We start from the raw sequence: 15,121 nt of genomic DNA on the forward strand, positions 1-15,121 counted from the left end.
GCTGATTTAGCATTGCAACATTTATTCTAGGCTTAACAAACGTACATGTTAGAGTCATAGAATATAATTCCAGTATCTAAAGGAGGTACGAGAAAGCTGGAGAGGGTCTTTTTATACGGGCATTTGGTAACAGCACAAGGGGGAATGGCTTTAAACTGAAACACATTAGATTTAGATTAGATATTAGGAAGAAATTCTTTATTGTGGGAGTTGTGAGACTTTGGAACAGCTTGCCCAGAGAAACTGTGGCTGTCCCATCCCTGGCAGTGTTAAGGCCAGGTTGGACATGCCTTTTTGCAGCCTAGTCTAGTGGAAAGTGTCCCTGCCCATGGCAGGGAGATTGGAACTGGATGATTTTTAAGGTCCCTTCCAACTTGAACCATTCTGTGAGTCTGTGAATATCCCGGGTTGGAAGAGACCAACCAAGGATCAGTGAGTCCAACTCAATATTATTGCAGGGAATAAGGCCCTGTGAAAGTGGCCTTCTAACTAGTCACTTTGAAGATATCTGGAGTGACACCCAAGAAAGGACAAGAAACAGTGCAGCAAACAGTGCAACTGTCTGAGGACCCATGGGCAAAGAGGCCAGAGCACAGCCTTCATGAGAGAGCTGCAGAGCTGTGAGGCAGGCAGCCAGCTTCGCTCTATCCCAGAACAAGACATCATAGCAGGAAGGTGGTGACACTGAGCAGGGGTATAAGACATTTATTTTAAGCCACCTTTACCCTGTAGTTGTAAACAAGCATGTGACAACAGATGAAGCAACAGGCAACTGTGCTGGCTGCTTTCACTTGTGCATCACTCTCCAAAACATGGCTGTGTATTTCTGTAATGCAAAATATTAAGCTCTAGTATGGTTATGCAGGGTTCCCAGTGCTACCACAGCTCTACTGCCGTTTGTGGTTCAGAAGTACCAGGCTTCCTGCTGGGTATGCAAAGCATTCAGTGGGCAAGTTTCTAGGACCAAGCTTCACCAGACATCTGTGACCTGAACCACGTGTAAATCCTCTGCCAGCATTGCCTCTGCAGACCACTGGGCCAACACACGATGAAGCTTTTTGTTAGGCTCTGCATTCAACCTCCCTCCCACTTCTCCCTCCAATGCTGGTGAAAGCTGGGCTAATAATAATAGTTGCAAAAAAAACAAAAAAAAACTCTTGGAGTTCTGACATCCCCGTTATTGCCAAAACAGGCCCAAATAAATAGTCCTGCCTTTGGCTTGTAAAATTCCCTACAAACCATTATTAATATTATACCAATTTCAAGCATTAACACTACCAGACATGACACAATTTTGGGTTTGGATACCAAAGCAACTTGACCTCTTCCACGATTCTCACGAGTTAATACTATAATAGACAAGGAAACACGGACATTATTCTGGTGCTCAAGATAATACAAGTAAAAGACCTGCATTTAAGAATTAATCCTACCAAGGACTGCCTAGAATAAGGCTGAACTTCTAAGTGCAATTGCTTAACTGCTGAATTAATTTCGGAGCAACTAAAACCAGAATTCGCTAATCATCCACAGATAAATTGCCCTTTAGGAACATGCTAGCTCAACCATCTGTGATTTATGTAATATATTACTGTTGCTGTGTGCCAGCAACCACGAACTTATTTTACCATTGCTGCACTACCAACACAGTTCCTTAGACTACCAGCATCAAGTAAAGCTTCCCCAAAAGTTATTTTTTCCAACCATATTAGTCTTCGAAGGTCTGTGAAGTTGGCATTTTCTTTTTGATCTTATTTTTTAACACCTCCTGCCCATCTAAAGGTGAGAAATCTCCAAAGACTTGTTTTTCCACAAAACACCCTTTTCTATGGTGCCTACTGCTTTGATGCAACTGTGATTGTAAGAACAGAACTACTGTCATTACAACAGTTTTTACCTATAAGCCCCCCCAAAACCTTGTACCTTAAGCTAAGAGAAGCATAGATGTACTGTTTAATAAGATTTGGCCTCCTTTCATGGAATATCTTGAGGTTGATTCCTGAAGTGTATTGCTTCCAGCTGGCAAACATTGACATTACCAGGTTCAACTCCCACAATAAACAAGGGGAAAAAAAAAAAAAGCTTATTGCTTGAATTACCTTTGACTACATATAAGTCAGTTAAGAAGGTAATAACCTATGCTGTAATGTGAATATTTAGTTTCTTCAAGCCTCTCAGTGTTGCTGTAGGTCATACGAGAAGACAGTTTTGAACCACTCCCTGTAAAAGCATGTTAGACTAAGTACATGGCTGGCCCAGTTTAATTCTGTGCTCAAAGTTGAACATTTCCTGCAAATTAAACTTATCAATAATGTGAATATTTTTGCATAAAACAAATGAAAAATTTCTCAAAAGTAGGCAATTTACCAGCTTTCTACTTCAAGACATAAACTTTATCTGCAATGTGCATAATTATTTTTATGACATAGCAAATCTATCCCTTTGCTCTACTGTGCGTTTACAGGCTTTTGGTCATGCCTGGGTACTAAACTGCAGAAGTTGTTCCCAGTGATTTGAAGAATGCAGTATGAAGTAATCAACACACTGCAGCAGCAGTATAGCTTTTTGTGAGAATTAAGCTAGAAAACGGTCAAAACTGATGCAGCCAAACTAAGACTGCATACATACATTTTCCTTTTCCATTTGGAACCTTTGATGATAGGATGATTTCAACTTGGTGGCAGTACAAATTTGTTAGTGTATGATATTCCTTTCACTTTTAAAGTGCCTGATTTCATGATTCTGTTTAGTGTGCTATGTTTTGAACTCAGGAGCTATTAATGCTTATTTGAGTTACAGAATAAGATCATAAAGTGACTCTGGTAGGTGGGGAACTGCAGAGATACTGGCTCCAACCTCCCATTCACAGCAGAGCCAGCTAGAAAAAGCTGCTTGTTGTCCCATCTATCTGAGTTTTGAGTCTCTCCAAGGACAGATATTCTACAGTTTCTCTGGGCAACTTCTTTCAGTGCTTGACCATCCCCACTGTGAACTTTTTATCCCAGTCCTTTCTACTGTTGCAGCTGCTGTCTGCCATTGCCTCTCATCCTCTCCCTAGGCACCTCAGAGAAGAAGCTGGCTCCACCTTCTCTAGAGAAACCATACCCATTACACAGCTAAAGATTGCAAGGAGATCTTCCCCCCTCCTGAGCTTTCTCTTCTCCAGGCCGATCAAACCCAGCTCACACACTCCAGCCCTTTGACCATCCTGGTGGCTCTCCACCCCACTCACTTCAGTGTGTCCCTGTCTTTTCCAGACTGGAGAGGCCAAAATCAGATACAGTATGCAAGATGTGGTCTCAGAAGAACTAGAGGGAAACAATCACCTCCCTGGAGCTGCTGGTTATATTCCTGCTAATGCAGCCTAGCATTGGCTTGGCCTTCTTCCCTGGAAGAGCACACTGCTGACTCATGCTCATCTTTACCAGCATCACCAGGTCCATATTGTATAGCACTTCAGGAACAACTAGTGGGGAAAAAAAACCCCTCACCATATTGAAAATAAAGCTGCTTAAGAGACAAGGTAGCTCTATAGTATCCCCACTGCTGGGAGACACAGATTAAAAATGTCTGCAGGCAGAAATATAGGGCAAAAAATAATAGTTCTTATGACTTGTTCAACATCTTTGTCGCTGACATGGACAGTGGGATTGAGTACGCCCTCAGCAAGCTTGCCGATGACACCAAGCTGCATGGTTTGGTTGATACGCTGGAGGGAAGGAATGCCATCCAGAGGGACCTTGACACGCTTGTGAGGTGGGCTGATGCCAAACTCATGAAGTTTAACCATAACAAATGCAAGGTCCTACACCTGGGTCGAAGCAATCCCAGCACAGTTACAAGTTGGGCAGAGAAGAGATTCAGAGCAGCCCTGCGGAGAAGGACCTGGGGGTGTTGGTCGATGAGAAAATGAACATGAGCTGTCTTCAGTGTGTGCTCGCAGCCCAGAAAGCCAACCGTATCCTGGGCTGCATCAAAAGGAGCATGACCAGCAGGTCGAAGGAGGTGATCCTGCCCCTCTACTCTGCTCTCATGAGACCTCACTTGGAGTATTGGGTGCAGTTCTGGTGTCCTCAACACAGAAAGGACATGGATCTGTTGGAACAAGTCCAGAGGAGGGCCACGAGGATGATCACGGGACTGAAGCACCTCCTGTATGAAGACAGGCTGAGAAAGTTGGGGCTGTTCAACCTGGAGAAGAGAAGGCTGCGTGGAGACCTCATAGCAGCCTTCCAGTATCTAAAGGGGGCTTATAAGCATGCTGGGGAGGGACTCTTCATTAGGGACTGTAGTGATAGGATAAGGTGCAATGGGTTCAAATTTAAACAGAGCAAGTTCAGATTAGATATAAGGAAGAAATTCTTTACTGTAAGGGTGGTGAGGCACTGCAATGGGTTGCCCAGGGCAGCTGTGAATGCTCCATCCCTGGCGGTGTTCAAGGCCAGGTTGGACAAAGCTCTGGGAGACACAGTTCAGTGTCAGCTGTCCCTGTCCATGGCAGATGGGCTTGGAACTAGATGATCTTAAGGTCTTTTCCAGCCCTAATGATTCTATGACTTCATGAGTCTGACAACTGGGTAGGCTCTTCTTGTTGGTGCCAGGCAGTAGGACAAGATGCGATGGGCGTGAACTAAAGCACAAGAGGTTCCACCTGAACATAAAGAACAACTTCTTTACTGTAAGGGTGACTGAGCATTGGAATAGGTTGCCCAGAGAGGTCATGGAGTCTCCTTCCAAGAGGCATTTGAACACAATCCTGAGTAATGTGCTTTAGGTGACCCTTCTTGAGAAGGGAGGATGTATTAGATGAGCTCCTGCAGTCCCTTCCAGCCTCAACCATTCTGTGATTCTGTGAATTCACAAATTCTGTGAATGAATGTGGTATCTGAAAGTGTTTTCAGATCCTGATTCAGATTCTACATCTTGAATAACTTTGAAACACTAATATGGGCAAGGAATGATATAGACTCCAAACAACAATTCAGTGGAATACAATTAACACCATTCTGCATGACAAGGTTTCTAACATAACGGTTACTTCCAGATGAATGTTGTACTTTTAGGAAAATATATTCCTTCTATTCAACTAATTATCATTTCACTGACTCCATACTCCCAGCATTCCTACACAGCATGGAACTTGATGATCTTAAGGTCCTTTCCAACCCTAACTATTCTATGACTTTCATATCACTGAGCTATGTACTCCACTTCCATACAATTACTCATAGATTCTATAGTTATTTTAATAAGCTATGATTTGTATAACACTGAATTCATAAGTAAAGCAAACACATTCTACTTCAAATATTTCAGTGCTTCCTATTCATTATATTACTGGACTAGATCCATAGAGATTAACCTTAAGCAGCAAAGCATAACGACCATGTAAAATCTGCCTAAAATGAATTTTCATTCCTCAAAAATTGTTTAATATATATTGCCAGCAAGCAAGCCCTTCCGAGTATCAACACCGCATTCCAGAGTGACAGGCAAGAATTTGCATTCATGTGCATCTCTGAATAATTACAGCTGCTCGGGTAGGAAATCTGAACATAGTAAGGAACCCTGCTGTAGGGGGGATATTCACTTGAGTTACTCCTAAAGGACAAAACTGACATCCACGGGTCTTACTAACTAGCTGTCAGGGTTCCAAATGGCCAAGACACATAGCATTGAAAATGAAACCTCCCCAACAACACACACAACCACATGGAAAAACAGGACATACAGCATTGCTTTACACTATACCATTAGAGCAAAATAAGCTATTCCTTTACTCTTTCAACTGCCACACTGGAGAAGGGCTCATTTTACACAGAAGAAATACCAAGCTCCAAACCAAGAATCTTTCAGTTTGCATAGCTTGTTTAAACATTGCTCCAGATCACTCAGTTTCTGTTTAAATTCACATGAGCTCACACCAAGTTTTCTGTCCTTGCCCCTCCAACCATGCAGGACCCAGATTCACAAGCTCTATATTCCATCGCTTTCCCATATTTCAAACCCCTTCCCTCCCCCAGTCAACACGAATAAGCAATGCAAGGCTCAGTTGTAGGATTTCCTACGGAAGCTACATCCTCAAGTCTCAACTCACTGATGAACGTTTACATTTCCTGTTTGGATAGCATAGCAAAACAACAGATTTAACACAAAAGTACCCTTCACCAAGCATGGGAAACAAGAAATCATTTTAGAGTGGTTAAGCAGAGCCATTTAATGAGTGTGCTTTCAGTGTACAGAGCCTTCTCTACCAAATATTTAAACTTAGTATACCACCAGAATACTAGGCAAAATTACATCAAAACATCACAGGGAAGGCTTTACCTTTCAATTAAACATGCAATAGGATGAAGACAGCAGAATTGTGTTAAAAATAAAAAAAAAAACAACACTGCTTTTAAAACCTGAACAGTTAAACGCATACCGAGTAAACTTCTATAGCTGATATTCTCCTTCCCCTCCCACCTAATTATAATGGAACAATATGAAGAAGATGCTTTATTGGTGAGTCAGGCAGCAGAGATCTGAGCAAGATCCAAACAGCTACACAGTGCACAGCTACCACTATCCACTGAAGAAACACGGATGTTTTGCATTTACGCTCCCTAGGACTGATCCTGGCAGTGAGCAATCAGTGCCACTAACAGGCAGCCAGAATTCGGGGAGCGAGGAGGACGCAAGTATCCAAACACTGTCCTGGTGCAGTATGAGCCTTGCTGTTGCCACCACGCTTACTCCACGCTACAGTCTTCGTGCCACCCCCTTCAGTGGTTGATGTGATTGAGAACAGATGTGGTGAGACCACTCGTTTTCAATTATCAAACAAAGGCTGAAAAGTTGCATCTCCAAAATGAAAAGCTGGCATACAATTTTTCTTCTTCTTTACCAAGCCTTTGCTATAATTAGCTTTGGGCACAAGGAAGGAGAAAAGACTTAAATTTAACTAACCTCCCCCCAGGCCCAAAAACCAAAACCTCCAAAGATAGTTTTAAAACTAAGTCCCTCATTCAAATGCCAGGGCTTGGAATGCAGACCTACTACACTTATTTTTTGTTACTGCCTCCCTAAACAAGTATTATATCTCAAAAGATTAGAACAGGTATGCTACCTGGGAAAACATTCCTCCAGTCCAACCTGCTTGTATGAGGCAAGCTGTATCTCCCCTCAGACTACCCATTGGTTTAGCAAAGGAAAAAACTCAAAAAATAGCTTTAATCAGGCTCTCTTGGTCCACAGACCCACCTCCAAATCACCTTTCTTTCACACAGTGTTTTTCAGTGCCTGTTTTCAGGAAGGCTACATTGAAGAAACCAAGAAGCCAAAATGTCTATTTCTAAAAGTGACAGCAATCAGGTTCAGTTCTCACATACCCCAAACTCACTCCTTTTTCTGTTAGTATGCCAGAAACATACTGCTGTTGCTATGCAGCTCCACGAGGTACTTTGAAAAACACCCCACACCATGCAACAAAAACCAGAACAGCCTCCCACCTACAGGATGTTTCTGAAACCCACAGGGGCTGGGTGCAAATGAGGTACACTCAGACCTTTTTGGTGAGAGCACTTGAGTGCAAGCTGAGAAGATGGTGCTGAGTTACTTTCATTTCCTTATACAAACTTGATTGCCTGTGGGTGTTGTGTCGTCCCCCCCAAACAGAGATACCTCTCTCAAACCCTGATTTTAACAAATAGCCTCAACTCCCCAAACATTGTGAAGATCTCCTTCAAGGAAGATCTAAATCCAGGTCAAGAGAAATAGCCCAGTAATGCAGGCAGACTCTCTAGGTTTCAAACTACACAGTATTGAGCAGAGTCATCCTCCTAACCCTCCAATATATTTGCATGCATTCACATGTGATTCCCAGTTATCTTCAGACAGTTTCACCCTGTGCTTTTGGGGAGCTTCTGCTCAGCAGAAGACACCAAAACAGTTCTCCTTAGGCAAAGTACTCCCTAATCAGAAAACAAGATTAAAGAGGAGCAGCAGCAGCAACAGGAAGCCAGCTTTATGAAAGTGAAAGAAGGAAAATAGAGTGCACCTAAGCCCACAGGAACCAGAGAGATTTCTGCATGATGCCTCTTACGTTGGTCAGTAGCTGCTAGCTAAAAAGTCATCAGGATGGTCTTCTTTTGGATAGCAAGTAACTATCTTGTTGTAACCCAGACTCGACAGGCAAGGGGAATATCAAGCACCACTTTTAGAAAAGCTCAAACCAGATTTTTAGGGTGTGATTTATGCTGCTTTTTCATTAAAAAAAAAAAAGACCAATAATTTATTATTGCCTTTCTCCTGCTTCCAGTGAAACCTAGGACAAAATTCTCATAATATGCAATAGGAGTCCTTAGGCCAAGAGAAAACACCCCTGAAAATAATTCAGTTACTAATATATTTAATAGCATTGGCTGTGACTAGCATTTACAGTTTCAGAGGATGAAAACATTTGTGCCCATCTGCCCTGTGGATGATAAGACAACTCACTGCTTTTACTCTGTATAATCTTCCCAGCTCTCAGCAAGTTTAAGCCTTTAGTTTTATCAATACAAATAGTCTTTATTTACTTCATTGAAATTACCTGCTTACTATACTAAATGGAACCTAATTTTAGAGCAAGAAATGCCTTCTACTCAAAGTAAGTTAAAGCCATGAGTCTCCCTTTGTATCCCAAGTAAAGCTGCACAAGTGTGAAAGGCAGAGCACCACCAGAGATGATGGCAGGGACACACCCTGCGGAGGGAAGGATGCTCTTTGCCACACGGGACCAGCTTGCATCCGGCAATTCACTGGGAGTTGGGAAGGCAAGGACCGAAACAGATTTTGCTGTAATGTAAATCTCTACTTTCATTGTGGAAGTTACCAGCTCATACCGCAGTAAAAGACAGCCAGATACATTCTGTAACACCCCATGGTTTATTTCAGCAGTGGGTGAGGAAATTGCCCCTTCTGTCATGCTTTCATTATTACACACAGCATAAGAGGAAGGCATTCTCTAAGAGGAAGATGACATTTAGGGAAAACAAATATCTAAAACAGATACCATCAGAGAGGTATCTACTCATAGGAAGGAAGGTTTGGTGGGTTTTTTGAGTTTCTTTTAAGCTTAATGATTTGAAAAGAAATAATCAGGAAGATAGTCCCCTTTCCCCTTCCTTTATGAAATTGGGGGGTATAAAACTAAACATAGCCACATAACCATTTTTCTAGCAGCATGTAGATAAAACAGAAGTTAGACATGGTATCCTTCAAAGGAGGGTACAACAGTTTTCCCCCTTTTAGACCAGAATAGTTTAGGCTAGGTATGCTATTCAAACCTGGAGATATTCAAACTCATTGTCCAACTTGCTTTTAAAAATCTGATGAGCTGAACAACCACACAAGATGCCTGGAGTCTGGCAAAAAAGCACTGCAGACATGCCCTGTTCAAAAAAATTCCCCACACAGCTGTTGATTCAGTTTCTCATCGCATTTTTTCAGCCTTCTTTGAACATAGAAGTAAAACTATAATTAAATGTAATCCTGTTCTCAGAAGTGAGCCCAAATCTATTTTGGGCCAAAAAAATGACACCTTAGTTCCAAACAGATTTTAAAGTCAGCCTCCTGATCCAGAAAGCCTGAAACAGCATTTCACTGGAGAAATACAGATTGATTACAGTTGTTTACTCCGAAAGGTAACATCTACTTGTGACTAAATTTTATGCCAAAGTGCCTGGTTTCCATTTACCAGCTAAGTAAAGCTGGATGAGAAACTTAACACCTCGGGCCTGTATGTCTCAGTCTGCAAAATGTAATACGTCCTTTGGAAGACTTGGGAAAACTATTTGTGGCTTTGCATACGGATCACATAACTGGGACTCATATGGTATAGGTTCAACTCCCTGCTGCATTCTAAACTCAAAGGATGACTTAGGGCAATGCCATCCATTGCCAGCTTCCTAGTCTGTAAAATGGTGTAAACAGCTCTTTTTAAGTCTGCTTCAGGAGCTGGATATCAAGTCTTTGGTAGGAGCTGGTATTTGAAACAGTAAACTTTAAACTGGTAAACACATATTCATTATGATCAAACAACTTCTGTTTTAAAATATTTATGAAACAGAGTATGTTAAAGGTATTAAAATGAGAAAGCATTTCTGATATTACAGGAGAGAGAAGCAAAAGGTAAATACTGAGCCTCTATACACAGAGCAGATGAAGTTTAACTTAAGAGCAAAGCTGCAGTTGCGAGCAAAGTACGTGCTTCTAGATCAGTACAACTGTCGATCTGGTGTCATGCTCCAGGCTGTGTTTAATGACTTATTTATTCCATATTTCTAGATACAGATGGAACAAACCAGCCTGACAATCAGAGGCATAGCAACCTGATGTGTCATACAGTGAAGTTGTACGGGCTGCTTCATAAGTTTGCTTCAAAGTCAGCCTGGCATCAACAGTGCAACGTGGCAGTTGGCACAATACTGATGGTATTAACCTGTTATATTTAGTGATCTTCTGCTGCAACTCAAACCAATCAAAAACCAAACTCGTCTAGCTTCTAAAAGTTTTCATGGCAGTTAAAATCCCATTCTTTTCCAGTGTCAAGAAGAAATTTCACCATAATTTTCACATATTTCTTTAATGCTTCTTTTGTGTTGTGGCTAATATTTATCTCACAAAGTAGTCAGCTACAGGTGAAAACAAACCAAGTATCATCCACCCCCACGAAGAAAGGGGGAAGTAAACAGAAATGGGTGCTATGACTTCGTAGATCAAGATAGGTTTCCACAAGGCAAAGAGAACATAATTCCTCAGTTGAAATTTTTATTTGTGAATTAAAGGTCTATTTCTGAAATACTGAATCGGATTATTTATTTACTGCTCAAAAACATGTGACATTAACATTAGTAGTTCTGCATCCCTTTATATTGCTCCAGGTACAGATACAAATGGATACAAAGCTAAGACTAAGGAGTTCTCTCTTGGATGAAAGGCTATTCACACACAGAATAACTTCAGAGTTTCTAGAAAAATGGGTAACATAACTATTTCTGTCATCATGTGTTTAACACAGCAGCCTCACAGAATCTCTTCCCTAGACATAATTCAATGTATGGTATGACAGGTAGAAGGACAAGATGACTGCCTTGTTGATAGCTGCAGAAAATTACATACAAACCTATTGCAAGAGGATAAGGGAGAACCCCATCTAACAGAGGTTTTCCTAAGAACCCTTCTGAAGGAGAGCAGTGAGATAGCAATCAGTAGCACCTGACACGTCACACTAAAAATAGATACATGATAATTCATATAAAATCTATTTTATATTTCTGCTTATATGCATGATAAAAATATAGCTTTCCTCTACAACAGAACCTTGTACCGCTCATCTGAATTGTAAGTATAGGAAGCCAGAGCTCCAGTCTTTCTGCAAGCAGAAATAGGTCTTTACAAAAGCAATTTCACTACTTTGTGGTAAACACGTGCATCCGGGGCTTCATTCCACAAAGCATCAATAGGTTCAGAGAGGGAGACAGACTAAATTTTGTGGTACTGAAACAAACCACACGCTTGGGTCTCTGATGCATTTCAAGGTCTCCCGTCAGTGTGTGATCAACAATAAGATTCACTGTTAAGGTCATTAATGGTCACCAGCTCTGTTATTCCTCAGCAGCAGAAGAAATACTGTGATTTTCTTCAATTAAGCCAAGTCATCCGCATTTGTTTTCATCTAATCGAGCATACAACTCGCCACTTTACTCAGATATTTAAGAGCAGCATCATTTCCTGCCGTTCGAAAAACAGCTTTAAGGGGCGTGTTCTCTGCAGAGGCACCACTTGCTGTCACTCGGACAGTATTTAAAATAACTGTATATTAACATAAGGGGAGCTACCGGCCGTATTTATCGAGTCGGCAGCAAGGAGCACATCAAACCAGTTGCGTTCCGGGCTGCGCCGCGACCCTTATCAAACAATGCAAACAATTTTAATGAGCTTATCTGCCGGAGCATATTGTCAGAGATGTTAACGCAGCAGCGCTGCCAGCAACGCATGCCAAACGATTCATCAAAAATGCCTACAACTGCGACAAAGGACGTGCCCCCCCAAATGAGAAACGATAAATAAATACAAAATGGGGTTGGCGGGGGATGGGGAGAGGAGGAGGACGGATGGAGCCGCCCCCCCGCGCAAGCACCGGGGGGGTGAGGTGGGTGGGGGCTGTCAGTCCGGCCCCGATGAGCGGGGGGCCGCTGTCAGCCTTGGGCCGGTGTGCTGGGGGTGGAGGGACGCAGCCGCCCTTTGGGGCAGTGCCCGCCGCCCGGTGCGTTCTGTGGGCCGGGTAGGGGCTGCCCGCACCCAGCCATCCCCGGCCACCGCCTCCCGCACGGCGCCGCCTCCGGTATCCGCAGCGAGGTGCTGCGGCTCTTTCCAGGGGGAGCTGGCTGCCTGTGCGGGGCTCGCTTTCCCTTCCTTCCCGTTTTTCTTCTCCCCCTTCCCTTTTTCCCCTTTTGTTTTTGCTTTTTATTATCCAACCCGCCTTTCTTCCGCCGGCAGCGGCGAGCCCCGCAGACATCCCGCCTATTCACCGAACGCTTCCCATCCGGACAATACCAGCTCCCGTTCCCCCGCTCCGGCGGGACCGGGGAGATGAGGGAACTGCAGCCCGCCCGCCTTATGCAACCGCCCCCGGGCGCTGCAGCCCACCCCCCCGCCACCGCCCCGCCATCCGCCGCAGTACCTGTAGGAGCGCTCCCCCCGCACGGTGTGCTTCCTGAAGGGGATGATGGTGGTCCCGTTATCCTGAATGATGTCGTTATTGTTCTCGCCATTTGGGGACAGGGCTTGTGTCGGTCCAGGCATTGGCTCTCCCACGGCTGCCTCCACCGAGCCCCGCGCTGCTGGTGTGCGGAAGGTGGCGGTACACGACACTCACCGCCCGCCGCGCCGCGCCGAGCCCCGCCCCGCCGCGCACGTCAGCCCCTAGCCACCGCCCCACGTGACCGCCCCTCTCCATGGCAACCGGCCGACTCCGCGCCTCGCCTCCCTCCGCGCCGCGGCCGCCCCGCTGCGCCCGTGGAGGGGACCAGGCCCCCACACAAAGAGCCGCCAGCCCCGGGGCGTGTGGGGAGAGCCGCTAATGCGCGGGCCTGCTCGGTGCGGGCAGACAAAGCGCCGGACGCAGCCCCACGCCGTTATCCCGCCGTCTCCGCTCTTGTCCCCGCACTCGTGGGCGGCACCGAAGCACGTCCCCCTCCCTCCTCTGCTCCCTGCCCGCCTCTCCCCGTGACAACGGCGGCTGCGGTTTCGCCCTGGTTTTCCGAGAACCGCTCGAAGCGCGGCTCCTCCTCAGCCCGACACCAGGCAGCTATTCCGGGTGCTGCCTCTGTGTTGGCCCCCAGCACGCTGTGAAAATGCCCAGCTGGCAGCGGTGCAATCCGGACAGGGAAACGCCGCCCAGCTCTCCTCAGCATCTTCGCTCTGCTCTGGTGTGCTTGGGGTATCGCCACCTCCACCGCACAAAGCTTGCCCTTGTCTGCCCGCAGCTCACAAGAACAGCCCTGGTGTTTGATACAGTAGGCTGATAAAATGTACATTAAATGGTGTGAGAATACAAGGAAGTCAGAAATCATGGACTCCTAATCATAAAAACATGAGGTCTAAGCTCAGCGAGGCTATTTTCTCCCTGCCCCCGAATCCACTACTCCACTCAGATTTTCACCCCTCCCACCCCAGCACCAGGATGCCCAAGCTACCAGGCTCCGTCCCTGTTACAGCATCACTGGGGAGCACAGCCAAACACCTGTCAAGCTGCACTGCACATTTCCAGCTTTTTCCTGCTCTCAGGCTTACAGAGAAACCATCCGACAGCACATCCTTTGCCATCTTGCCTGGGTCAGAAACAAGAGAGAGAGAAACCTGCCAAGGCAGTAGCACTGAACTGCTGGCACTGCTCGCTCCGTTGGCATCACCATCCACAAGATCCCTCAACCCTTCCTCCCCTTCATTTAAAAGCATTTCTTAGCTCTCCTCGCCCCAGTCCATTTCTCTCTGCATATCTCCCCTTGCCTAAACAGCAACATGCTTCAGAGTCTGACATTGACCACAGAGCAAGGCTGGTCACCCTCAGAAGTACGTCTGAACTTCACCAGGGCAAAAGCTACCTTGACTTCTCAACAGTGGATCAAAGCTCACACATTTACCACATTAGAGAAACAAACTGTCCAACTGTTTACAAATTGTTTCCTCTACACAGAAACCAGCAAGAGTGACTATGGGCACAGTCTCTAAACAGCTCTGTATGACCTCAAAGCTGTTAGATGCAAAAGGGCAAAAAATACTGGCATAGATCTACCAACATCTTGAAAAACCCCACTCCCAAATCCAGCTCTCAAAACGAGTTTCAAGGTGGCAGATCAAACAGACGCAATATGGGTATTTCTAATACGTTCTCAGAGGCATATATTGGTATTTTTATAAAAGTCGACAGTTCCGAAGTCCGAGTTTGCTTGTGTTTATACCTCATTTTTTTCTGTACAAAGAAAGTGATTTTACAACATGTTAAATAATCTTTATCCAACCTTTCAGATTGAAATGACACTTGGCTAAAAGCTTACTTTACATGATTATGCTCATGATACAGGCTCTGGATTCACAGAGAGATTATAAGGTGAACACAGTCAACAACTAAACGCCAACTGCATGTCATTTGGACTGCTGAGAAACTACTTGGACCTTAATCAGATGTATACATTAACACACACATGCAGAGCAATCTCTAACAAACCTCAAATTTGTCTGCCAATTTGCCACGGTCCTCTGAACACCATGGCAGGAGGTTTTATTTATTCTTTCTGCCAGGTTTTCAAATATGCTGAAATTTTGCTTTCAGCAACCAACCTATGGATATTTGCAGTTGACACACTCTATCGAAAAACATTCCATTCATCTGGCAACAGTAAACCCGATGAAGAAAGTTGTCTTCCAGGCTTTTTCAAAACAAGCAACAAAATACATTCTGCTAAAAAGGCCAGTGAGTGACTTAGTAACCCTCAAGAGCATGGAGAAGCCAGAAATGCTACATGGGGACAGTATAAAAATACTCCATAGCGGGTCTTTATCTGCCAGACATAATCCTAGCTGCTCTGCTACC

The 15,121-nt window shown here is 44.5% G+C and overlaps 1 protein-coding gene across 4 annotated transcripts in view; it reads right to left on the reverse strand.

The window, feature by feature from the left end:
• The window catches only part of MAPRE2 (microtubule associated protein RP/EB family member 2), a 109,545-nt gene that overhangs the window by 50,077 nt on the left and 44,347 nt on the right, over positions 1 to 15,121 (reverse strand). The window contains exon 1 of one of the 4 annotated variants that reach the window (XM_061354878.1): positions 12,710 to 12,954. The exons of 2 other annotated variants lie outside the window; for them this stretch is intronic. In XM_061354878.1, coding sequence (XP_061210862.1) covers positions 12,710 to 12,831 — 122 coding nt within the window. In that variant the 5' untranslated portion in view covers positions 12,832 to 12,954. Of the gene's footprint in view, positions 1 to 12,709; positions 12,955 to 15,121 lie in introns of those variants that run through there. One more of the 4 variants, XM_061354880.1, reaches the window with a different exon arrangement.

This window comes from Neopsephotus bourkii, unplaced genomic scaffold (assembly GCF_033783945.1).
Source record: "Neopsephotus bourkii isolate Nb327-2 ecotype Australia unplaced genomic scaffold, CSIRO-AGI_Nbou_v1 NB_753, whole genome shotgun sequence".
Lineage (NCBI taxonomy): Eukaryota > Metazoa > Chordata > Aves > Psittaciformes > Psittacidae > Neopsephotus > Neopsephotus bourkii.